At 37.1% G+C, this 27,815-nt stretch overlaps 1 protein-coding gene across 1 annotated transcript in view; it reads left to right on the top strand.

Moving 5' to 3' along the window:
* Positions 1–27,815, top strand: part of LOC140168408 (uncharacterized) — a 64,305-nt gene that overhangs the window by 20,841 nt on the left and 15,649 nt on the right. The window contains 8 exon segments of the mRNA XM_072191796.1: positions 11,827–11,897; positions 14,311–14,425; positions 15,358–15,454; positions 22,197–22,301; positions 24,137–24,310; positions 25,364–25,463; positions 25,690–25,788; positions 26,773–26,853. Coding sequence (XP_072047897.1) covers positions 11,827–11,897; positions 14,311–14,425; positions 15,358–15,454; positions 22,197–22,301; positions 24,137–24,310; positions 25,364–25,463; positions 25,690–25,788; positions 26,773–26,853 — 842 coding nt within the window.

Raw genomic sequence — 27,815 nt, 5'->3', positions numbered from 1 at the left:
TGGCAAACACTAGATCAAGGCTTGCAGCGATGGGTGTTCCGCTGGGTGATGGCTTTTGAGTGATTGCATGATTGCATCACATGGGACCCCTTGTGTGGCAAACACTCGATCAAGGCTTGCAGCGATGGGTGTTCCGCTGGGTGATGGCTTTTGAGTGATTGCATGATTGCATCACATGGGACCCCTTGTGTGGCAAACACTCGATCAAGGCTTGCAGCGATGGGTGTTCCGCTGGGTGATGGCTTTTGAGTGATTGCATGATTGCATCACATGGGACCCCTTGTGTGGCAAACACTAGATCAAGGCTTGCAGCGATGGGTGTTCCGCTGGGTGATAGCTTTTGAGTGATTGCATGATTGCATCACATGGGACCCCTGTGTGGCAAACACTAGATCAAGGCTTGCAGCGATGGGTGTTCCGCTGGGTGATAGCTTTTGAGTGATTGCATGATTGCATCACATGGGACCCCTTGTGTGGCAAACGCTCGATCAAGGCTTGCAGCGATGGGTGTTCCGCTGGGTGATGGCTTTTGAGTGATTGCATGATTGCATCACATGGGACCCCTTGTGTGGCAAACACTTGATCAAGGCTTGCAGCGATGGGTGTTCCGCTGGGTGATGGCTTTTGAGTGATTGCATGATTGCATCACATGGGACCCCTTGTGTGGCAAACACTAGATCAAGGCTTGCAGCGATGGGTGTTCCGCTGGGTGATAGCTTTTGAGTGATTGCATGATTGCATCACAGGGCCCCAAAAAATGTTGACTCTTTCTGGGACCTTAAATTGTAATGGGAAATTTTTTCTGTCAAATATGTGCTGAGCAAGACATCACGAAAGCCAGAGGAAGTCCCCATGACTGGGGTCCAGGGCCCATTTAGGGCCCTGGAAGCCAAAGGTATTTTGATGCTCTCTGGTGCGATCTGGGCCTAGTTGTGGACCATTTTTGGAAATGTTTAGGACTTTAAATTTCAACACATTAACACATACAGCATAAAATGACCTGCTATTGATAAAAATTGTGTGAAAATATGTAATGTTGCACCTTTAAATGGGTACCTTTTTGGTCGAATTTCATGAGAAAAACCATCATGAATATTGCTTGCGAACAAGGAAATGCACAACCGAGCAATGTAAACAAGAGCATGACTGCATGAAACAAACTTCCATTTACGCTAAACTAATTCCTTCTTTACCATAACAAATTTTTAAATCAAGTTACGAAAGGATGAAATTTAAGCTTCTATGACACTCACAAATTTTGTGTGTTTTCATGCTGGTAAAAAGTCATTTTTCAAACAGCTATAACTTCCGCTCGGTAGCATGTTTTCCCATTCTGAAAACTGTAGTGACAGCCCGCCATCTTTAATTTTCCGAAAATCATCAATCGGTACTTTCCGGATCTTCATAAAAGCTTGTTTTCATTCATAAATCCACCTCGGCTTTTTCCGATGGCTGCCGAATCTGGTCATGTGCTGGGCTCATGAATAATTAATTAGGTGGACTGGCTGGTTTCAATTGGGGTCGTGCAGTGGCGCCATTGCCGGTCCATGTAATTTGGTTCCCGGTAGCTTCTATTGCAAAATCCTGCAGTGGCAATGGGGCAAGTTTGATTGTGCACTGACAGCATCCCTTCCGGCTGTGTTTACGTTTGCTTTCGCTTCACGAGTCAGCATTGCCTCGTTTGTAAAATAGCTTGACAATAAAACCCTTTTTTTTTCAAAAAGGACTTAAAAGTTGATACTAAGGCAGAAACAAAATGAGAAATATTTCTTGATGCTGGGAATACCATTTTCATACTGAAACTCATACCAAACAATAATTAAATTAAGCAAGATAATTATGTCTAAAAATAGCGTGTTGGGTGTCTGTCATTTAATACTGGTCTCTTCCGCATGCATCGTATTGTGTCAATCCGGTACTTGGAGCACGTGGGTAAGTAGGCTCACAAAGACTGTACAAAAGACTAACGTTGTCCTTGCAGAATTTTAATGAGCACCGAGTCGCTGACGACGCCACACGCACTGAGTTTATTTTATGGATAATAATGACTGAAATTGAACATGGAGATAGGGAACGGGAAGGGGAAAATGGACAAAGAGGCATATAATTATAATAAGGTGGAAAACAATAAATAATAAATCTTGAAGTTGAGTTTGAGAGTTTGAAACTTACAATTTTTGCGATTTTTTTTTTTTTTTTTTTTTTTTTCATTTTTTAAATTTTTTATTGGCTTAAAAATTTTCTGCAGCTGTTAATTTCTTTCTGGGACCGCCGGTCCCGCGGTCCCGTGGATTTTGTGGGCCTGTTGCATCACATGGGACCCCTTGTGTGGCAAACACTAGATCAAGGCTTGCAGCGATGGGTGTTCCGCTGGGTGATGGCTTTTGAGTGATTGCATGATTGCATCACATGGGACCCCTTGTGTGGCAAACACTAGATCAAGGCTTGCAGCGATGGGTGTTCCGCTGGGTGATGGCTTTTGAGTGATTGCATCACATGGGATGCATGCTTGTGCACTGGCTTTGTGCTGTGAAGATTTTATAGCCGTTAGGGTTATTGCAACATGCTAGAATGCTAGTATGCAGTTATTAAAGCATACGCATGAAAGGTGTACATTTAAAGCAACATTAGACATATCATTTTGAATTGCATGTTTACTATTTTATTTACCGTAACCACTCGGGTATAAGCCCATCCCCCTAGATGGGCAATTTCACTTCAAAAATGGGGTGGGCTTATAACCGGGGAGGGGCTAGTAGTTGAATTTAAAAATAAGAAAAATCTTCCCCGTTTGTATATATGCCCAATGTATCAGTAATTTCTATCATCTTTGTCAATTTAAAAACAATTTTAAGTATGGAATGTTAATTTTGAACTGATATTTTTTAAATATTTGTTCTTAAATGAGAAAAAAAAAGCATTGATATGATTTAAGAACTAAGCCAAAATGACTACTGGGCTTATACCCGAGTGCACCCTTGTTCCCCGAATGGTTTGAAAAACAGGGGGTGGGCTTATAGCCGAAGGTGGGCTTATACCCGAGTGGTTACGGTAATTGATACATATTTATAGCATTGCCAAAGGAGCATTCAATACCATGCCTGGACATACATGTATGTGCAATCTTCTCATTTATCCGGCTGTTGCTTGCTTGGTCCCATCATGGCCGGATATGCGAGGTTAAATTGAAGATGTTATATTTTACACAAATCCAATACCATTCAGGAGCTATCTAAGGAGTAACAAATTTGATCTCCAAACCGCATGTCAAAACACTTTTGCAAACTGTATATTGGTAAACATGAAGTTGAAGTACATAAATGCGGAAGGAAGTCGTATTGCACTTTTCTTTTCCTTATTGCCTTAGTACTTGAGAATGGGAAAAAATGGAAATGGCATTAAATTGAAAATGAAATAAAAACTTAACATGACTGCATGACCTTTGTTTGAGTACACTCCAGTGCTTTACAAGTGTAATGGGAGCCCCTTGGGTTTCTCTGCGCCAACGCTCTTCACAACTTTGGGGAGAAAATGAGAAAATTTGCAATTAAAATGAAGGCACTCGTGAGGCTGGGTCTGGTGTGATATTTGGCACCAGCACTGATAGGTGGAATATTATCAGTATGGTGTACAGTAAATAATAGATAAATTGTTTGACTATTAAAGATAAGATTACGTGGATCTAGTAGCGGGAACATGCAATTTTTGCACCATGATGATTGGTGAGCTTTTGTTTTTGATTTTCACAAAATTTATGAATGTGTGGAAATATTGAGCATTTTGTGTGAGTTTACAGGAAAAAAATAAAAATATTGAAGGCTACAATGCACACATGGTCATTGGTAAATAAATCCTGTAAAGGGGCCTGGATATCATAGATCATCGAAATATGGTTTAGTCTATGGAGATACTTGTACTACATGTAACATTTTCATGTTGCAAGAAATGTTTAAAAATATACAAAATAATTTAACAATTCCTGCAAATAATTAAACAATCTCTGCTTTTTGACCATAACTCTGTTTCAGTGACAATACAACATGTGCACAAAGTACAGATTTCAACCATTTGCTATTCCTTCCAACATATTAGTTATGTTCCAAAGACGTGCCATCATGTTGTCTTCAGGAAGTTCAAATGTTGGCCACATTTCTCTGTATAACAACATGGCAGTCAGCATACACATAGCACACTGTGGAATGAATAGCTCGCATATTCCTGCAGGGAAACATAGGAAAGGGATAGAATAACGCGAGTTACCAAGTAGCATGTGTGGGTAATGAGATAAGTTAGTAGCTAGCATAACCCAACAGTGTTAGCTAATGAACATAAATATTCTATTCATTTAAATAATGCTGTTCAAAGTATTGATTTCGGACACAGGGAGCACAGATCTGGAAAAGATAAGAGAGATAGAGATAGAGAGACAGACACAAAGACACAAAGCTAGAGGAAAGAAAGAAGGGTTTGTGAGAGCAAAATGTATTATTAGACTCCCAATATGCTGCAAAAATTAGTATACAAGTTCCACAATTCAGCAATGAGCAGTGAGCTTTACCAATTCCAGAAAAACACAGCAATTTTTGGAATTTAAAAAAAAAAATTTTTGCCAAATAAAACATAATCCCTTAGTTCTAACTAGCAATGAAAGTCAAATTTTTCCAATTTGAGAGAAAATGGGTCCAAAACATGCAATTTTTTAATTTTTGAGGCAAGGCTGTTATTGAGCTAATTAACAGAGCGCTCACATCAATCTGAGCAAGGGACTGGTGTTCTTCTCTAGATCTGAAACCACAGAGTGTAGTGCCTGCAAAACAATACAACTCTAAACATTAAAAACAATGAAAAAATGTTCTGTCAGTACTGAACATAATACAATTATGAGTGCTCACTAAACATCAATGTGTTTGTACATTGCTCAGCGCTAAAGCTAGAAATAATAGCGTTATGGCAATGAGGCATTTATCTAATCATGGAGTGAGCTGTCTGCCTGTATTATGTAGTGCTGCATGCATGGAGAATAATGCCCACAAAATGGTTTATGGCGAAATATTTTCACCATTTTCAATTGGTCAGTGTTTAAAACATCAATTGATAATATCTTGCTGAACATTGTAACACTGCTCAAGCTAGACAGAATATATACCCACTTAGCATGCTAGAAAACTGTGCTTTAATAAGCAGTCTACTTTTTATAGTCTGAAGAATTTATATGTTATACCGCTTAAATATGCTGCAATACATTATTTTATGTATTGCAGGATATTTAAGCAGAAATATCATGTAATACATATTATATTTATTCATGCAATTATGTATTCCTGCAATACATATTATAAGCTGTATATAAATTTCATGATTTTTACTGAGCACCCTGAATACTATATTGCGGTTTCCTTTATTCACAGTTTCAAACAGCTGCATATTAAAAGCTATGGGTCAAAATATATTTTTGTGAGGTTTGAAATTTCACTGAAAATAAAAACCTTGTGGAAATTACCTGCTATACAGTAAAGAAGAGGCTTGAAACATTCTAGTGCCATCACACTAAGGGCTCATATTGAAATACCCTACCACGTTTTCACACAGAAAGAAGGCAGGATTCCCCTCGCTAAGCGTGCACCTTAGGAAAGCTCGGTCAGGAAAGCGCGCTCCTAATTTAAGTCAGTGAAGTGGCCAATTGCAGTGTTATAATCACACAGGATTTAACAAAAGAAGGCTAGCACAGGAAAGCTGCAGGATGGCACACACCTTCCTGTGTAAGGGAATTTCAAAAAGAGCCCTAAAATGAATTCTGCACTGTATGCTGTACATATCAATACATGTTAATAAATGCAGTATCCAACATAAAGAAGAGGAAAGAAGCACATCCTCTTCTTCCTCCCCTCCTCCTCCTCTTCTTCTTCTTCTTCCTCCTTCTCCTCCTCTCTTCTCTTCTTCCTCCCCTCCTCCTCCTCCTCCTCTTCTTCTTCTTCTTCCTCCTTCTCCTCCTTTCTTATCTTCCTTTCTTCCCCCTCTCCTCCTATTTTGCTTCTTCTAGGTTCTGAAGATCTTTATCTAACTGGATAACATAAAACATATATGTTTGAACAAGTTTGTTTAACTCTGCAAAATGATGAGGGAGGTACAATAATTATTACTTTACCTATTTGCACAAGAGAATGTTAACATGAACAAGTAATGGATGATTGCGTGTTTGTTTTTCCTATTCATCTGCTTGTATTTATAACCACTGAGGCCCTTTTTTGTATGTGTCTGATATTATTATGGGTAAAACAAATTATTTTGCTTTGAACATCTAACTTTGCTATTATCCTAATTACCAAGTGTATAAAGGTCTGATCTGTGCATCAATATCAATGATGGTGGGATTGTGGGATGATGCTGGTGAGCAATAGGGGCCACAGGAGCTTCACTATTACTATTTAGCAGGCTGGAAATACAACATTTATAAAAGCGATCGCTCAACCCTCTGTTTTTGCTTATCATCAATGATAATCATCAGTTTTGTTGCATGTCCATCCCTTCACCCACCCACCTCATTTTTGGTCATCATTGAAAGCTTTCTACAAATTTAGAGATAAGCCACTGCTGTGGAGGTAAATCCATATCCTGCTGTAAACTTTGAAGCATGCCATAGGGTTATAAGTGGTTGCAGATATAGAAGAGTGATTTATTATCAACATGTAAAAAGCCCTATATACATGTAGTATTTAAAAATTTTTAGCTTTTAGTAGCCTGTACATGCATAGACATTTCATTAGTGCCATGATTTTGACAATATTGTTGAACCAGCAACAGGATGCAGATAATTTTGGGCTGAAAAGTAAGCTTATGCATGTGTCATTATTTTATCGCATGTGTCAAAATAAATTATGGTTCTATTTGCTAGGCCAGATGTAAATCAAGACTGAAATGAGAAGTGTTTTTTAAATCAAAATCCTTAGTAAAATTTGTGTTGGAAACACTGCTTTGGTAAAATTTATGCTTGATACCGTTCACAAATTGGCCTCTCATGTATATCACTTTCATTGTGATGTCATAATTAAATGAGCAAGAATATTTAAGGGGTGTGACCAGTTCGAAAGCCTCATCTCGCCACACTTTATCCTATCAAAATGGTGATTTTAGTATCCTAAGCTTGTATTGTTTTTTTCTTATAATCCATTGGTGATTGTGGTTGCCTCCCATACTGTTCTACATGCTGTGAAATGCAGTATTGCTTCGAATATCAGAACCGCTTTGTGCAATTTCACTCAATACTTGGGAATCAGATTATTTTGGTACTACGGCCTCTGAATGCCTCACACCTTTAAATGTGATGCGATCAAGCAAAATCAGTCGGAACTCGGCAATAATAAATTTTCAGTTTCTTACAGGATAGTAAAACACATTTACAAAGCTGGATTTTGCAGAAAACCCCATTGAAATTGAACAACCAGTTCCAAAAATATGAGCAATTAAAGAGTTTCTAAAACAAGAGGAAACAAAGGGAAATATTTCCTTTATTCGGCTATATCTCAAAATCAATATTTCCGAGTTCCGACTGATTTTGCTTGATCGCATCACAAATGATAAATTTGTAAAAATTAAAATTGATTTAGTGTGACATATTATTACCTTCTCCTTGATCAAGCCACACTTCAAGTTCATGAGTAAACATTCATTGCTAGTATTGATAAAGACATGCCTGTTTGCTCAAATCAATACCATGTCATATTATGCACTCACAGTCACATACTGTCAATCAAGCATATTACTGAGTCTCTGAAGCTGCATTTCGTCACGTTTCAATGCAATCCAACCTACATTATGACAATATTGTTCACCATCGTATTTCTATGTCACCAGACTCTTTTGTTTATTTTAAAATAGAAATGTGAAATCAAACACATCAAGTGTTTCTATTATGTATGGTTGAGTGCTGTATTAGTGGACAAGGGCAGGGTGAAAATTATACTCTATAGTATGTTCAAGATGACTTTGAACATGACCTTAATTAATGTTCTTCAGTATGTTTCCAGGAGATTGAAATGCTGAGTATGCAGTAGTCTGTTCATATTTACTCACAACATGACCTCAAACACTCAGAGTCCTACCTTATGGCCTGGAAGGCAGATGGATGTGAAAAAAGTCTTTTTATTTTGGGTATCACATAATCTCCTCACCTCACCTAACCTGAAGTCTTACAGTGCGTAGCGACAGTAGCGTGTACAGTTGCTCACAATGCAATTATTGGCTTCCTTTCCTATAAAATTAATGTTTTAATATTAAGAAGAACACTACAGTTTTTTAGTTACATGGCAAAAAATATTTATCTCCTGCCATCCCACTTGCCTTATCCAAAATTAATTTTGTACAATATAATATACACGATGTATTTGTAGATGGTCACAAAAATGTATGAGACTCTAGAAAGCAAAGCAGACAAATGTTGCTATCAAGGTTCAATAATATGACATAGTAAGTATTTTTTGTCGGGTATACGGGTGTTGACTGTCTCACGTATCCACATGGGTATTTATAGCTGTGTACACATTACGTGCGCAAGACGGAGAAAAGATACGGGTATTTAGGCGAGTTCAAACATGCATGATGCAATGAGAAGTCCCTTCTCTTTTAGCTCATGTTCATTCTTTCTCTCTCTTTTTGTCACTTTGTCCCTGGGGGAGGGCACTCAAGTTTGGTGTGAGTAGGAAGGTGCCTATAAGTGGACCCATCGCTATACCAGTTTTCCAATTTAATCAAATTTTCTGTCAAATTAAAAAACAAATTTTGTACAGATTTTTCACTGATTTGCAGAAAATGGTTGGTTAATTTTGAACATTTTGGCTACAGAAATTTTGAGAATTTTTTCAAAGACCCATTTACCTCGAGAAGGGGTCATTGATGGACCAAATGGCTGAAATGCGACCCATGTTTGTGCCACGTACACCCGGGCACGTACATCCCTGTCATTGCACCGAGTACACTGGGCTTACTCATCTCTGTCTCTCTGTCTGTCTGCCTGTCTCTATCTCTCTCTGTCTCTCTCCTCACTCTTATCTCACTTGCTTTTTCATCTGTCTCTCTATCACTCATTTTCCCAATCTTTTGTACCCTCCTCTCCTATTTCTGTGTAATCACTTCATCTCTCCCCATCCCAGACTTTTTTCCTCATGTTGTGTTTCCATATCCCACCCTTTCTCTCTCTATGCCTCTCTTGCCCGCTCTTCCTCCTCAATCTCCCTCTTCCTCCTCTCTCTCCCCTCTTCCTTCTCCCTTCCCCTCTCTTCCTCCTCTCTCTCCCCTTTCATTTCTCTCTCTAACCTCTCACTATATGTTACCTGTCTCTTGTCTACATCTCTTGCCCTACATCTCTCTTTCTTTCCCCTTAAATCAGCTTCTGCAGCCAGTCTGATATCAAAAGCCATTTCTGTGCTTGAAAAACACTATAATTTCCATGCTAAGGCTGCAGTTTTTCTCACAAATCCAACCCTTATTTAACAAAGCCAATGACAGTGACCAGTACTAGGCATGTCTGTGATCATTTTGATTCATTTTACATGTTCATACCAAATATGGTTATGAACATAACCAAAAAAGAAGAATTATTTCGTAAGTTTATAATTTCAGTGGTTACAGTCAGTGTAATATTTCTATGCATCATCAAGCGTTAATGCTATTCGGCAAATTATCTATTGCGGTTAGTTTTCATTGTGCATAGCGTGGGAGCATGTGTTTTCAAGAGCTATTTAATCACACTACAAATTGGCAGCTATTTAGTGTATTTTGTTTTCCAAGGGCAATTTTTTTTTTACATTCATTTTTGATTTTACTGATCATGACAGTCCCTGGGTGTGCACAAATTTATGGTTTTTATATTCATTGTAAGCTTAGTTTCTTTTTAAACAGCAGTGGAAACCAGACAGATTCTTCGTTAAAACAAATGTTATGTTCTTGTATTTTTTTAAATTAAACAAGATTGGAATTAGCAACTATACTCCTTCAATTACCGTACCACCACTGGTAATTACTGAAACAATAGCAATTTGAATTTATATCTAATCAATACTTAGTGTGTTCACTTGTTGGGATATTGATTCAAATAAAAGAAAATTATTTTAATTGTAAATACATGACTAATTTCAATCAATAATAACCGATTAATGGTTGCAAATTTATTTGAATCCATTTGCACATCAAAAGCTTGTAAGTGAAAAGAAATATTATTGAGGAGGGAGATAGTTTGAAGACTTGCAGTTATAAAGGTTACAATTCCTTTGAAAATACCAAGGACAGACTCGAAAGGTTGAATTTTACATTATTTTTTAAAAATATGTGCAAAATACGAAATATGCAACTGGAGGTTAATGGATGACTGTCAGAGAAAAACATTTACATACATACTTTAAAAAATGAACATTTTACACTATTTGTTCATTTGTGTGCTTTTCATGCTCCTCAGAACTTGCACAAAAACAATAATATTTAGCTTACATGTAAATTTGTAGAAACATTTTTGAAAAAGTTAGGAAAAAATGTGATGTTAATTTGCTGCACAAATGTGATGTTTCATAGTTGAAACCCTATTGTTCCTGTAAAAATAGAAAAATAGCAGAAAATTATGTAATTTGTTTTCAACCAGTAATTCAGAATGACATGCTGAGCCTTCTCTTGTACGTGTTCTTCTGATTATAAAAAAGATATACATAATAAACGCTTTGCAAAGAGGGAGGGGTAATTTGATTGTAAACCTGGTTTGTACTTATGTATTCAGATTTATACCCAAACACAAATCAAACTCATTTCTATTAAAATTTAAAAGCTATCTTCTTTTAAAGGGTTGAATCCCCCTGGGGACTTTACGATGACTAATTTATCGAGTTAGCACTCGCGAGTTTAGAAAGCAGTTAGTGCAGCGACATAATACCCTTCATTGTCAAATTGAACTGCAGCTTTTTATGCCATTGATTTTGATCAGTGGTGATCATTGATTCATGAAATGTAAGGTGGGTTTAAAAAAATAAATAAATGGCAGTTTTCAAACATGGGGTTGGTTTGATCTCTATATAAATGGTATTCAGATGAGATTGGCTAGAGGGTAGTGTACCATAATTTGCATTGATGGATGGATGGATCTGCTGAACCAGAACATGCTATGATTTATTACAAAATCAGATATGTTTTTTAATAAGGCAAAAAAAAGGGTTTGTCTCAAAGCTTGCATGCGCATTTGTAAAGTCGCGCGATTTGAAAAAAAGAAATGCAGACATTTTTTATTTCAAATTTTTTTTTTCATTTTTCCGGAAAAATTCGCGAAAATCAGATTTTTTTCTCAAAATACCATAAAAATACCAAGTCAGGAATAAAAAAAAATATAGATATAAAAAATCTCATTTCGCATTTGTTTTCAAACCACTTATGAGCTTTGAGACAAACATATATTTTTTTGGCCTAAACATGCATGTGTTAACACAAATCTTTTGTAACTTGTTATTTTTCACTCATCAAGGAACTTTACATATGCATAAAAAATGTGTGATTTAGCAAGTATTGCAATTAAGAAATTTTTGAAAACAAAAGGTCCGATTAATTTTTTGTCCAAAAAGATGTTTTGGCAGCAAAATTTGTCGAAAGTTAATTTTAAAATAGGATGTTTTGTTTATTTGATCGTAAACATGCACATTATCATACTTGAGTGTCTGATCTCCCCTGGATGGAGTGGATGGAATAATGCTTATGTTTTGTCTTTCAAAGAGAGTTGTTTAAACTTAGCTCACCTAAATAATATTTCAATTCTTATTTCTAACCTAGTATTTGTTATTTCTGTTTTCTCGTTGACAGATAGCGTGTATGTGGATAGCCCGAGGCCGGATATGCCATACTTTATTTGTACAATACAAGAGTTTAGAGTGGTAAGCACACTGAAATAAAAGAATAACACAATTCTGTGTCAAAGTTAACATGTGTAATAGATGTATGTTCAGATGCATAATATCTTGAGAATTCAAAATCTTGGGATTCAGGGTGTATCAGCAAGGGTCAAAATACAAATGCATCCTAGAAGCATCCCTAGAATTAACTTGTCAGTGTACACATGTTGACCAATTACATGCAATGAACAAGAAACGAAGAATTAGGTAAAACAATGTATTAAGTGTCCCTCTCAATCAAGGCCCTTTCCCCTCATCCAGCCCCTTTCCCCTCAATCAGCCCCTTTCCCCTCAATCAGCCCCCCCTGAGATGGCAGTTTGATACACATGTCCATGGCAACATCCCAGTTTTGCACCCTGTTACATGGTGTTTGACAACCCCCTTTGATATCAAAAGACTGGTTATACCACAGGGCAAAGTTAACATGACATTTCAAAAAATTGCAATTGCTTGTTGGCTTTGGACTTGAATAATGGTTATAACTTATAAACAAGCAATATTTCAGTAAGTAAGTGTTTAAATGGCCTATGCATACATGTAGTTGCCCCATTTTGAGACTAAACATGTGTGTTTATAAAATGTTGTCACTGCATTTTGAGTTTAATATAAATATGTCCGAGTAGGTAATGGTCTCTCTGATTCCTCACTCATTTCTTATGAAAGTAATCATGTGGTGTAACTGTGCAAGATTACACTGTTCCATTTCATTGAGAATACTATTCTTATAAAGTTGAACAATCCAGTTGAGGATCAAGTTCAAAATGCAATATAAGGCATGTTATTGATAGTGTTATTTTATATTTTAGTAGTCATATCTGTTTTTATAGTGATCACGAGTTTTCAGTAATATACTCACATGAATTAGTGGCCCTAATTACAGAGATGTCACATTTCCGGATTTATCCGGATTTCCAGATTTTGGGGATTAAAAAAAATTCGGATTTTTAATTTTTTTTTTTTTTTAATTTTTTTTTTTTTGCTTTTGCTTTTGGAGTGGCCCTGGACCAAGAGCTAAATGCTTAACAGAGATGTCACATTACAGGAATTTTCAGTTTCCGGATATGAGAAAATCTCCAATTTTAAAATGAAAATTCCTTATAGAACCCTGACTGGATGATTTATACCTGACTGGTACTCATTTAACATGCATGCATGTGGTCAAATTTTTATATTATTGAGAACATCTTTTTAAGAGTGTCTCTTGTGCATATAAGTATAGGAAACTCAAAACTTTAAAGCATGTTTTCTGGAAGAAGGAAGCACTTTTTATTAAAAGTGTAGAACAAAGCCAGGAGCTCTGAAATGTTCTTTTTACCCTCTGAAATGGCCTTTCCTGTGGTGCTAAATGTGCAGAAACCATCTGGCTTCGGGGGGTTTCGCCCCCTCGACCCCCACCAGGGCTTCGTCCCCTCGACCCCTCGACCCCCACCAGGGCTTCATCCCTGGACCACACCGGGGCCCTTAAGCGGACCCCGGCCGTGTTAGGCGAGAGCTCCGTTCACTACGCTCACTACGCCCGCAAGTTCAGGATTTTTTAGGTCAGCCTGTGACATCTCTGCTAATTAACAATTGCAAAGTATGTCATCATGGTCATTGCAAAAAAACAAACAAAAATACACCAGGCAGGCTTTGGATGTCGCATTCTGAATCTGAATTCTTAATTTTCACCCTGAGTGTAATTATATTTCAACACCACAACTCATAGACAGTTAATATTTGTGTGATACAAAATCAGCAGTGACAAAACTTCTTTTTACAAAATTATAGATATTTAGTTACGATTTATTGCAGTAGACAGCCTAAAGATGCCTACCGTATTGTTTGTAATAAAGGCCCCGGGGGCGTTGCATTTTTCCAAATGGGGGGCGTTTATTGGAAGTGAATTGTCAGTGAAAAAAGCTTAAAAATCGGGTTCAATTTCCCGATGGTGCTCCTGTTAAAAGGAGGGATTTACGACCATACAAGATGGCGGCGCCCACTGAATATTACAATTTTGTGGGAAATACAACAAAATTACACCTGTAAGTGCATGGAATTAGTGAAATTTTACCATAATTAGGCAATGAATGGATGAGAGTTGAGTCAAAATAGGTTTTTTCCATGCAATTTAGCGATCGTGACTGCCATTACTGATGCAAGTTTTAAGCTTACCTACACGATATGGCATGGAAATGTTTGCATTTTTGTCAATTTTTCACACAAAAATTGGGGGGGCGTTTATTAGAGGGGGCGTTTATTACAAACAATACGGTATATTTCCAATATCATAATATAATTCTAATACACAGGCCATTTTGTTTCTCCTTTTACTTGCACACACACACTAAACCTGATCTTCTAATTTGAGTTAATGCCCTCCCTTCTGATATTAATTTTTCCTTTCTTGCCATACAGAGCAAACGTGATCAGATAGCGGTTCTAGTCAAGTGGTTTCATCGACAGCCCGAGGTTCCGGATTCCGTCTATCAGCTCCTAGTACAAGACAGACATACGGAGAACAGTGCATTAAGTTAGTATTCATAATATGTCATCAGTGTATTTGCATTCTCTCTTCTATGTTGTCAGGTTTGAGGGAAGACAATCGTTGAGAAATGTTATCAGAGTTGTTAATTTTAGGAATAATGGCTGAAAAAACAGAAAACAAAGGAACCTGCATATTGCATTATATCTCGGGTGTATCTACTGTGTGTGGAGGGAGAGTGCGTGCACCTGGATATGCCCCTGATCCTTATAGTTGACATGAATTTGGTAATCTTATTAATAGTGAAACATCACTTAGATAAAAATCTGTATTACCTGTGTACTCCTTATTATGACATAACACAGCTACAATCCCGGACAAAAGTAGTTCGAACACTTGTGTCAAAGTAGGACTGTTTGAGACTGTATTTCTGATATACTTGACATATTAAAATTTCGCTTTCTTTGACGTGAAGTCTGAACCATTTCCTACTATTACAACCCTCCCCCTGCCCCACCAATCAATGTTGATGTTTCTAGGGGTTCATGACCAAAAAAAAAACCCCAACAACATTGATCGGGGGAATGGAGGCATATTTGAAGTACTCATGTTAAAGTGTTATGACCGGGATTGTAGGTAATAGTTTTGCATTACCTGTGTAATTTTAACAAGTGCAAGTATTGCTAACATAACACATGCGATATATCCTAAGACGTATGCATACTTCATGCAGGGATCCTATTGTAGTATATTAAATAGAGTCATCCATTCAGATAACCCCATTTGAAATTTCTCTCCATGTGTGAAAGATTAAGGTCATGTCTCCCATCAGGGGTATATGGATTTCAACTGGAATAGCCCAAAAAGCAAAATATCGTTGAAGCCCTTTGAATTAAACTAGCATCACAAAGGAAGGGATTGAAATGTCAATAACTTACAAAACTTGATTTCATTACAATTTACATTTTTTTCTTTAACAGATTCAGGTTGTGACCTGGTGACCAAAGATCCTACCATCAAAAGCAGGGAATTGTTTATCTCCGACACCAATGACACATACCCTATATCATCTTTGATGTAAGTACAACAGTTTGTTCCCGGTAAGGCTGTATGGCCCAATGTTGTGTGTATCGTTTGTGTAAATGGATAACAAAATAGTACGGAATAAAAGCTCACTATCTCCCATATGTTCTATATTTTGCGCAGTTTTACACGAAGGATTAACCCAAAATTGGCCCAGCTCTTTGAGAAATTGGCCCAGATTATTTGAAGAAAGAGCGAAGAAAGTACAAGTAGTAATGAAATGTTGCATTTTTATTGCTCTCTGGGCCAATTCTTTCATAAAATTGCAAATTTGGCCCAAGCTTGTAGGGTGTATATAGGAAACATTCAACACTGCCCCTCAAAAACGCTACTGGTAATTGAAATAAACAACAAGTGTTCAAGTCTTAATTTTATATTACTCTGATGAGAGTAGTTTATGTTTTAACTTCTTTTTATTTTTTACCAATTTTCCTCGCTGCAAACCATCTAATTACTAATATGCTGTCAATTAAGTTAGACATAAAAGTTTAATTGAAATATGTGTTCTACTCTCATGAATTAGTATTATTTCATATTTTAGGTATTGAAAAGAAATAATAAGCTGGCAGTTTATGTTTAATCAAATTTTGAATAATCTGTCTTGCCTCTCCATGTTTTTACTGACTGATACAAGACTAAAAGAGTAAAAACTTGTTAAAATCACTTTGTCTTTGCCTGTGTTGATCTGCCTGCACTTATTTGTGAAACCTAACCTGAATACGTTGCAAGTCTTGCATAAACCACTTGAGACGGATCAGATACCCGCTTTATTTTGTGCAAAATATTCACTGTCCTCACCTTATCCTTAACCCTAGCCTCTTGAATACGCCCACAGTTTGTCTCGTTCTCAAAGATTGGCTTTCATGTATATGTCATTGGTGTTGCCATAATATGTTGAGCCCAATGTGTGGCTTTAAAGTAGCGATATGTGGCCATGAAGTAACCTTGTTTCAAAATCACATAAAGCCACAAGTTTTGGGTGTCTTTTCTCCTTCTTCAGGAAAGAAAATATGTGACACGGTCTGCTCCATGGGGGCCAAAGGAGGTATTTTTGAAAATTGAGTTACTATAATTATTACCTTATACAAACATTAGGCTATCATATACTGAAACACCAAATGTCTAGCATACTTGGTGCTTAAGTTCTGAAGTTTTGTGATGTGTAATTTCTTATGTATTTTATTGTTTTTTACTCCATATTTTCGCCTTTATCTCAATTTCAAATTTGCCTCCATTGGCCCGTATGGACCAGATTGTGTCACATTATACACATTATGTTGCTCAGTAGTTGAATTTTGAAATACTGAAATAGGCAGACAAGATCCTATAATTCAAACAGGTGCTAAGTAGCCCAAATAGGGCAGGTAACATTGACATTTTTAGCGAGCAATTAGCAGCCCAATTGTATGATTTTATGCACCAATTGGCAACACTATTTCATGTAAGTACACACGGAATATTGAATACTCATTTCAAGCCCACTTTAAACAGGTGCCAAAGTAACCCAGGTAACAGTGACATTTTCAGAGCCCAAATATGTGATTAGTGCATAATGTGGCAACACCATATGTAGTATACAAGGAATATTGAATACTAATACATTTATATGAAGTCATGCTCGTACTTTTCCTCCTCATCTGTTCTTGTATCAGGTGTCACATAATGGTAATATATACTAGCAAGTCTAGCCTAATGTACAAACTGAGAGGTGTAGTATGTAATCATTGCATCTGCTTATAAATATGCCTTGTTCAGTAATACACACACCCTACAAACACACCCCTACCTATTCCTGCCGACAACCGAGGACATTGTGTATCATTAAACAACTGCTAATGTCTGAAACTACGTTTAACCGCCAAACTGAGGATTGAACTGGTGGATTTTTCATGTGTATAGTTGTGTATGAAGTATCAGAAGAGAATAAATTGTGCATTATCAACTTCAAAAATATCAAACCCTTCCCCATTCTAATTGTGAAGAAGTTTCTTGAAAATGAGTGTTATGATGTGTTGTTCAAATGTGATAGGCTGTGTTGGAATTGGTCTAGAACAGGCTTCCTCAAATGGATTTGTTGAAGCGCCACATGAAATAAAAGAAAACTGCAAAGCGCCACTCAATAGCTGCGAAGTCACGGGGGGGGGGTCAGAGGTAGTACTTGTTTTTCTTGGGTCAGAAGGGTGCTCCCCCTCTGAAGCTATAGATATTTTGAAATTTGAGGTGCAAATGACACCATTTGGTGCAACATTTTGTTCTATTTTAGTCTGTCTTTACAAGGATAACATGGGAATTGCATTGTTTAATGTTGAAATATAGAATATTGGAGATATTCCTGCAAGTTTGATCAAAGGGTTTTATTTTATTTTATTTTATTTTTTAAATCTAAACGGCGCGCTGGCCACTGGGAAGCCACTGGCGGCCACATGTGGCGACACGCCGCTATTTGCCGACCCCTGGTCTAGAAGTTAGTACAGACAGCGCCAGGGCTAGAATTTCAGGGAGGCCACCGAGGCCAGTGCCTGCCCTTTTTCAGTTTTGGCCTTGGGGTCCCAGATCTTTGTCAACTGATCAAGGCATTCTTCATCACTTTATATTGGTCTTGGTGCCCTTCTTTGTCTTTGCCCAGTGGCCTTGAAAATGGGTGCCCCAACAAATCAAAATTCCAAGGCCTGGACAGCGCTACAGTGCAAAGCATCTTATTTTTGTAATAACTCACCTCCACAATTTTAAAGACAAAAACCTAGTAATGAGCCATACTATAGGTAGTTTGACTAACAGCATTATTTCATGGCATTAAAATTTTGCGAATCTATCAAAACCTGTGAAAATTCAACATTTGTGAATGCCCTGTGGAGAATGAAACCTGGGGTTATTTGATGGCTTTCTAAAATATTTATCAAGAAATTAAGTTTTCTGCTTGACAGGAGAACCTGCGGCTGCACAACACAAGCACAGGACAGTATAGTGCCAGCTGATGGTTGCAAACTTTGAATGCACATATAAAATTAGCTAATACCGCAAAGGTAATGCAAGAAACGTGGTTCAGCGACGGATATTCAAATGATTAAGCTCAAGCTTTGTGGCACTGATTATAAGAAACCGCAAATTTTTGCACTGTGATAATGTTCATGCTAACAAATTACCTATCACAGAAATAAAACGATATTCGTTAAACATGTGTTTGGAATGTAAATCTATATACATGGAAGTGGCCATAAAAAGTGGAATGAAAGATTGAAGTGAATATAAAGAAATTGTCAACGTAAAAATAAAGATATGGGGGGACATTTTGTAAGCAGGCTTGCAGACCTAGGCTGATTTCTTGCTCCTTACAGTGTGCATTCATGAGCAGACTGGGTGAGATGCATGCGTTAAAGCTGCCACATTTATATTATATGCTTATATTTTGCACCTTTTTCTGGATGTAGTCACACAAAATTAAGAGAAATACCTTCTAAAAGTTTTCCTCATAATGCTGATGGACGCAGTAATTAAAACTTGAGCTCTGATTGACAAAAATTATACATTATTAAATTTCAATGAAGACTTCTCATATTTACACACACAGATGCACATTGAAATAATTCATTAATGTTTCTGAGCATTTATTGTCATACACTGTAAGTTTTAGCTATCATCCATGAAAGGTACTGCCTTTGTAGATAATAGTATCAGTATCACATGAACATTAACACAAACAGATATTCTAATATTCAACATTATGCTCAGCTTCCCTATTCTCTAAGTATCATGCAGGACATTAGCACTACTTTCGGGCTCTGTTGCTTAAAAGTATGCTTTCCAGAGAGGTAGCACTTCGTACCGGCCTTACGCTTTGCACTCACTAAGTCTGTAAGGGCTGCAGCTAACAGGACATGTCTAAATTTCTTAACCATTGATGAAACATGCACACATACCCCACACACATATACTTGTAAATACAGGCAAACAAGGACTTAGGATTGACTAATGTGGACCTTTATCCTACACCTATCTAAACAAGGACTGTATCTGGAACTGTGGACTCGCTTAAGTTAAAAATGTCTTTTAATCCAACCGAGACCTGACTTTATACTGGAAAAGAAGACATTTATTTATTTTATTTATTACATTTGGCAAAAAGCACAGGCAATACCCAATAGTGCTCAGAGAGCACTAAATTAAAGGGAAGCCATACATACAAAGCGAACAAAAATAAACTGAGAAGCAAAAACAAGATAAAAAAGACATGGTCTTTTGCATTCTTAAATTGTTTGAAATACGCTGGTGGGGGAAAGGACAGAGGACTTCCATGGTTGATGGGTGTCCTCTGTTATGTGAAGCTGGTCAATGTCCTCAGTTGCAGGCATTTACCAATGTACACACACACACAAATACATACAAGTATTTTCAGCATTCCTATTGCTAGCTATTTATCCATGACAGATCCTGATTTCCTAGTCACTGACAGTTCAATTTCCTGTTCTTCTTAAATGCCGCAAACGAACCAACAGATCAATGAAGCCCTGTGAATGAAACTAGTTTCAACTAGGAGGCTTCAAATCCATGAGTTTGTTTCTGGTATCAGTATTATTTTGACCCACTTCTGGTGTTGTTACAGATGTGGTCAGCTTTGTTAACCCCATGAGAACTACCTGCCGATTGGCCAAAAAGAAGTTTCCATTATCAATTGGACCAATCTACAACATTGTTAGAATAATTTCACCACACAAAAAAATTGGGGTGAGTTATTTGCAAAGCTTCATTCTGATTGGTGATTAAAGTGAAGATATCATGTAATTGACCAATCAGTGGGAATGTTAGATCGGCAGGTAGTGCTCAGGGGGTTAACAAAACTATGTCCGTTTTACAATTTTAGTTACATTTATAGCCTTCATCAGTCTTTTTGTATGTTACCCTGGCCATCCAAATGCACTGTATCCAAATATTTTGAGTGGGAAATCAGGAATTATAAACGGCTTGATTAACTTTTTACCTATTCCAAAGTGTTGAACATATTATAGGCTTAAAATATTTATTCTTTCCTTTTTTTCTCTCTCTTTCCTTATCTAACTTTTCTCTATTTCTTTTCTCTCACTCTCCAACCATTACTACAAATTACAAAATATTCCGTACCTGTTTCAATTTCAGAAGAATAACAGCAGTAACAAACCCTTAACAAACTTCTCATTTTAATTTCAATGTGAACCATGTTAGAATCACACACAAGAATCAAATCCTGTATGATCACAGTACTTTTTTCCTAAATAATTTCTTTATTCGTGAAAATGTAAATGGCCTTAGGGCAGCTATCGTGTTTCAAGCTTACTTCTCCTCCATATAAAAAATTCCAGCATATAGCACACACTGTAAAAATCTACATGTACATATAAACCTAAGTATGGAAGCTGCCATTTGTGAACTTCGGCATAGAAGAGCTGGGAGTGCAATGTCTGAGTTCTTTAGAATATTCATTTATATGATAATTTTCATACAGCCAAAATGTTTGAGAAAAAAATTAAGATTTTCAAAAACTCACATACAGTCTAACACTACCTAACTGTTGTGTATTTTAAAACAAGTTCAGTGCAAGAAAGCAGCTATTAATTTGAAGCCTCTCTGAGTTTGAACACCTTATCACGAGTGAAGATCTGCATTGTATGTGTATAAGTTTCCTGTCTGTATAGGAAGCTATATGAACGAGGGGAAGTCAAAACCGCACTTTAACTAGTCCGCTAGGGTGACAAGTGAAATTTATAAAGGCTTTATAATTTCACAAGTTCATGTGTGACGTGAGGAACCATTTGAACGAGTCAATTATGATTTTACATGATTGTAATGTACTTCAGTGAACCAACATACCCTGCAAAAATCAAGGCTTTATGTGTTGTAGTTGACCTGTGTGTGCTTTTATGTGAAAATATGTAAACATTACAGTACAATGCAAAAAGTGTCAGAAATTTATGGCAAACAAAAATCTGCTGGAGAACCAAAAACTGTGAGCTGGATATCAGATGGACATACTCTTTCTCACCTTAAAGCCATATTGTAACATCTGCTGAGGTGGAAGCCGAACAAGTTTTGTCAAAATTCTGATATTTTACATGATTGTAATGTACTTTAGTAAACTAACATACCCTGCAAAAATCAAGGCTTTATGTGTTGTGACAAAATTCCAGATTTTGTATTCGAAATAATTATTGTGTTCGAAATATAAGGCGAAGGCGTACGTGATACCCATATAGCACTCTACGTACAAGGCGTGCAGGAAGGTTATAACACATCAAAAGGACTGAACTCAGTCACGATAAACAGAGTGACACGCATTAGCGACATTATGCGCTGAAATTAAATAGTAATATTCTTTGTTTTGCCTAAGGCCACCCGAAAAGGGTTTGTCTCAAAGCTCGTGTGAGCGTTTGTAAAATCGCTCGATTTGAAAAAAGAAATGCAGAATTTTTGTTCTGGAAAAATTCGGTGAAAATCTGATTTTTTTTCTCAAAATACCATGAAAATACCAAGTTCGGATTTAAAAAAAAAAAAAATCACATTTTGCATTTGTTTTCAACCCACTCGTGAGCTTTGAGACAAACTTTTTTTGACCTAATCTGTTTGGGTCCAAATTAAAATGGACATATCTGACGATTAAAACTAACATTTTGTGTAGAAGAAATGCAAATATATTTTTTATGGAAATGTTACAACATGGCTTTAATTCATACACTGCATAACACATATTTTCTTTTGTTGTGTTCAGGGGCAAGTGTGATGTATTCCACTATACAGATATCCAAGCAGCTAAAGACTTCAAAGCATGGCCAGATACATTCTTCTACATCCTGGGATATAACCCAGAAACAAGGTATGTCAATCAAATCAAGCAATCAACCATGTTTGTCAATCAAGCATTTAATCATGCAATTTATTGTCAAGAGAAGTAATTTCAAATACCCAAATATTTTAGTCTGATGCATTCTTTTTACCTATTGGTATTAAAAAAAAGCCCAGTAATTTATAGTGCACTACACACAGGCGCAATGCCTAGACATTAATCCACACAGGCATGTGATTTTTCTGCGGATTCGCGGAAATCCGCGGATTTGAGACCAAAATCCGACCCCCCTGAGATCAATGTAAATCCGTTGAGACATTTGGGGGGGTAGGGCCCCCTCTAAGTTCCTGAACATTGGCAAAGAGCATCTCTCTCTTTAACGAACTTCTTGTTTCGGCCGTGTGCGCCATGGTTGCCAAGTCGTAAGGCAAATACCTGTTGAAAAAAACACGCACAAATTCGCCCAATGTGTTTTTCCTGCGAACATGAATGGAAAAACTGCCGATTATTCATGAATTACTATTTTAAAAGTCGCCCAAAGAAACGCTATTGTAATTTTACTAACGATTTCTATGATTGGTCCATTTTGACGTCACTTGCCGATATAAACCAATCACTGATAAGCTTGCATTATATCAACATTGTTCGGCCATCGTTAATTTTGACAACTGATATTGCGTGATCGACAGGATTTGTTTATCGGTATCGAACCAAAATAAAGATGAAAACGCTTCAGAAAAATGACGCAAACGTCGGCGTAGTTGATAAAGATCTGAAAAAACAAGTTCGCTGGAGCTGGCTGGATCACGAAGTGAAAGTAATACATGTTAAAGATGGTCGCGAATTGAGCTGTACGGTGGAGGAAAATGGTATCAAAAAATTGCTGTCGCCGGTAAAGCTTATTGCTCACTGTGTGGGGACATGATATCTTATGGATCCAAGGGAAGAATTGCTTTAACGGACCATCTAGAAACCCTCTGTAATAAGTAATAAGTGAGGTTAAGTATTTGATTTTCACTCACATTGTACTAAAAAGTGGTATTTTTCATTCAAATTAAACATTTTGTCTTCATTTATGTGTCTTTTTTTCCTGTAAAATTGCTCTCCTGAGAGGGCCTCAATAGGGTTTTTACAGTGTAGAAGCCCTCTGGCTTCGGGGGCTCCGCCCCTCTACCCCGCCGGGGCTTCGCCCCGGCACCCCACCAGGGACCCCCGGCCGTGAGGGGCGAGAGCTTCACTCGCTACACTCGTTCCGCTTCGCAACTTTCCTCCATTCTGGGAATTCCCTAATCACATGCCTGTCCACAAGCCTCAGCGCACTTTACAGGTTGTCACTGACCACTATAGCCCACATCGTATAAAAAAACTATGGCCCACATCATTCCATAGACCATTTAACAACAACTCAAGGACTTTGCTGCTACAAGAGCGCACACCCTAGACATTCCACAATTGACTAACAGCCAGAATCAGCTCCCCAAGTTTCGTACAGGTTACAACAATACAATTAGAAGTAAGTTCCTTGTCCAGGGGGAATTTGAAGCTAAGTCAATTTTTCCACAAGAGCGCACTAAACCACAGCCAGGGTTCAAACCCGCAACCTCTCGCACCATAGTCGAACGCCTTATCGATTGAGCTAACCTGACTGCTATATAACCTCAAGAGTAAAATAGATAATCAATCTGAGCATTTAATCAGTCAAGCATGACATTATTATTCAACAAGTTTTGGCTGTGAAATTTTAGAAGAAAAAATCAACGGATCGACCCTGTCTTCTTCAGAGAATGCTAGGACAATCAAATATTTTCTTATTAAGTCAATCTAGGATATGACACTCAATAAACTTTTCCATGTTCTTTTTCAAGGCGTTTGGCCAGCACCCAGGGCGAGATACGAGTGGGACCAAGCCATCAGGCTGTGCTGCCGGAACTGCGTGTCAAACCCAAGCCAAGTGGCAAACGCATCACTGATATAGAAGAGTTAACATGGAAACCAAACATCAACGATATTGACTTGAAGATGTACCTACAGGCAGCAAGGTATGTAGCTAGGGGATCAGTTGTTTATATTAACTAAATTTTCAGTCAATTTACAAAGCTATAACTAGAAGAGGCAGGGCTCTATGGATCTTCTGCATGCTGATGACCAATTGGTGATTTGTTTATCGCTTTTGCATTCATGGTCGTATTATGTTTCGACACATAGCACATACGACAGATGAATTAAAAAATTTACTATTGCCATCATATTTCTATCACATGTAGCAATGATGTGATAGAATTTGTTCACGGGGGCTTTTGTTCATAATAATACATTGGAGCACAAAAAGGCTAACTACACGGGCAGCCTGGAACACAAAATGGTTAACCCATTTGTTTAACCTTGGCACTTAACCATTTTATGCACCAAGCAGCCCATGCATGTGATGCCAATGTGAAAGAAACAAACTTTCAACTCTGCAGATCATTCTTACCCTATCTCTGATTGGCTCAATGCATGATATAGGCCTCTTTGTAACCAATCAAAATAGTCCAAATATAAAATGTTGACACATAAAATTGTATGGAAAATGTGTGCAATATGACATTGTTATATAGAATGAAACAAAATTACAGCTTGGGGAAAAAAATATTGTGATGAACAATATTTTGTAATTTGATATCATATTGGCGTAATGAAATTTTTGCTTTGATGAAGTAAACATATAATTAAATTTATGTTTCTACTCGAGTGGATTGATGTTTGACTTAACAAAATCATTTGAGGAAGCGGCAAAGACAACATATATGTTGCTTTGAATGACATTTTGTTATAAAATATTGTAAAAATGATTAATAAAATGACTTATAAATCACATAATAAAAATATCACATGACGTTGGTGAGGAGACATCCTGTTCAAATTGCAAATTATTTATATCAATTTTTCCACTTTCTTGTGTTCCTCTTCCGATTGAACTTGCACAATGCAGAAAATATATATTTAGTCCGTAAATCAAAGAAAACCAACAAGTCTCGAATCATCCCCTCACAATACAATTATTAATATCGCAACCTGATTATGTTATTGAAATGATTGCTTTATCCCTACAGGAGTATGGCTGCATTTGTAGGCATGTGTGATGGTGGCTCACCTGAAGAGGGGTGCGAGGTGGCCTCTAAAGATGACACTACAATACAGGCTTTGAATATAGTAAGTAAATTATCCATATTCCAAGGCCTAGAAAAATGTTTCATTTCAGGGGAAGTTACAGACATTTCCAATAAAGATAGTAGCATTTTCCACCATTTCAAGATAGTGTCTTGAATTAGATTTTACAAGTATCCATTGCGCTCCCAAAATTTGTGTTTAGAAATTAAATTATAATAAAGCAAATTGGCATATTGTTAATCTCTTGAATATTTATTTTATTTTTCAGCTTCATGAGAGCAAGTACCAGTGTGGTCAAGCGTTGCAGTCACTGGTCAAAAGACCAGTCCCCCGGTCAGTTGACAAAAAATGGACAGAAGATGAAACGGTAAGGAGTCAATTTGACCTTTCTTAGTTTACTCTACAAACTTTATTCTGCAACGAAGTAATATAAATATGGATCTAGAAATATGCAAAATAGAGGGCTCCTAAAGTCTTAAATATGTGAATAGATGTCAGTAAGTGGTTTACAAATATGGTTGAAATAATAACAAGGTGAAAGAGGGATTGTGCTATTTTAAGAGATGGTATACATTATACTACCATTTTCATAATTGTTTTGGATCATTCATAATTTATATTGACTTATCTGCTTTGGTCAGGATGACTCTTTGCCATCTGATAATCCTCCATACCAGTCTGTCCTTTGCTTGGTGTTCGGCCTGTTGCAGAGCCATGCCTATGTCTTTTGGGATCTGGTCTTTCCATCTTGTTGGAGGACATCCTGGTTGCTTACATATACTAAAGTCTTGAATTTATTGTTACATTTCTAGAATTTCAATTTCAAGTATTTCTTAGCCAAACTGGAACATTGTGAACGCTATTGGCTCCGCGATAAACACACACGAATATAGCGCGGTACAGAAGAAAGTATACATGCGCCTTACACTGCGTACACACTTAGTACACTACATGGACGCAACACGCATGTTCCAGTTTGGCCAAGAAATACTTAATTTGATTATAGAATATTTAATACTCCTTTAGTTTGTTACATAATTTACAGAACCAATAATTTACCCTGAACAAAATCAATTAGTTGTAAGAGGTAATGCACAAAAAAGGTTGCACAAAGACGCAGTCTTGTCCCGTCACATGCACGACAGGCATACTGTGTCTTGCTAAGGGGTAAAGAGTCATCACATATTGTGTGGCATAGGCATTGTTGGCATGGTAAAAAGTATCAAATGCTTGGCAGTATATTTTCATTGCTGATGGCAAAGATACTGAATGTCAATCAGCCACGAACTGTCTAGAATAAGTAAATATTGTCATTACTTGTAACATCCTTGTCATCATGGTCTTTTTTCAGAAATTATTTGTGAAAGGATTGCGGCAATTTGGCAAGAATTTCTTCCGGATACGAAAGGAACTTCTCCCACACAAAGAAACTGTAAGTCACCGCACTATATGGCTTAACCCCCTGGACATCTAACAGCATTTCTGATTGGTTGATAACTTGAAATGCTTTTTTCAATTGCCAATTATGACTAGAATTTGAACTGCTTTTGGTCAAACTTGCATTTACAGATGATCTTATTAATACCCTCCTTGATTGGTTTAAAATTGGACAAAATATTAATTTTGGCCAATCAGCAGGTAGTTATCATGGGGTTTAAGTTACACACATTAGTGGAGAAAATGTTTGCAGACCTGCCAACTGTCCCTCATTTTGAGGGACTGTCCCTCATTTGGGGTTTTCCAAAGTGAAAAAGAGGGACAGTCCTGTTTTCTGAATATTTCAGTGATGGCAAATTTATATGAAAGAACAGCAGAAAATGATGCAAATTTCACTTTAAAATTTTGCTATAGTATTCTCTTTAGTCTTATTGTGATAAATTCAGACCTGCAAAACCTTTTATAAATAATTCTGAAAGTATTGCGCACCACTTTTCTTTGAATTTGTCGGTACCTGGTTTGTGTACATGTACAAGGTTTTGGCCTCAATGACCCTCTTTCTAGTGACTTTGGTAGATTGGCAGGTCTGTGTTTGCCACATTTATTGACACTTGCTATTGCAAGAAAGATGGAAAGAGTAGGGTAGGCCTACTATCAATAAGTGTTGACTTGGAATAAATTGCCTCTTGCCTAGATGTAAACATTGAGGCTATAAGAGAACAAACCAAGACTTCATGACTTTCAATAGTATTCTAGGAAAATATTCCACCTGGGAATTAAACCATGGTCCCCGCGTTTAAAATATTATGTACATTTGTCACTGTCAAGTGAGCTTCGTAATGAGTGGGACTTGTAAAGCGGTATTAGTTATTTACTTGTCTTTGTCCTCTTTATATGTCTATTAAAGGAGTATTTTGTGATCCTATCATCCTCTTTTTATGACATTTGTCAGTAGAT

Source organism: Amphiura filiformis, chromosome 13 (assembly GCF_039555335.1).
Source record: "Amphiura filiformis chromosome 13, Afil_fr2py, whole genome shotgun sequence".
NCBI classification, from domain to species: domain Eukaryota; kingdom Metazoa; phylum Echinodermata; class Ophiuroidea; order Amphilepidida; family Amphiuridae; genus Amphiura; species Amphiura filiformis.
This window is presented reverse-complemented; position numbering and strand designations above follow the sequence as displayed.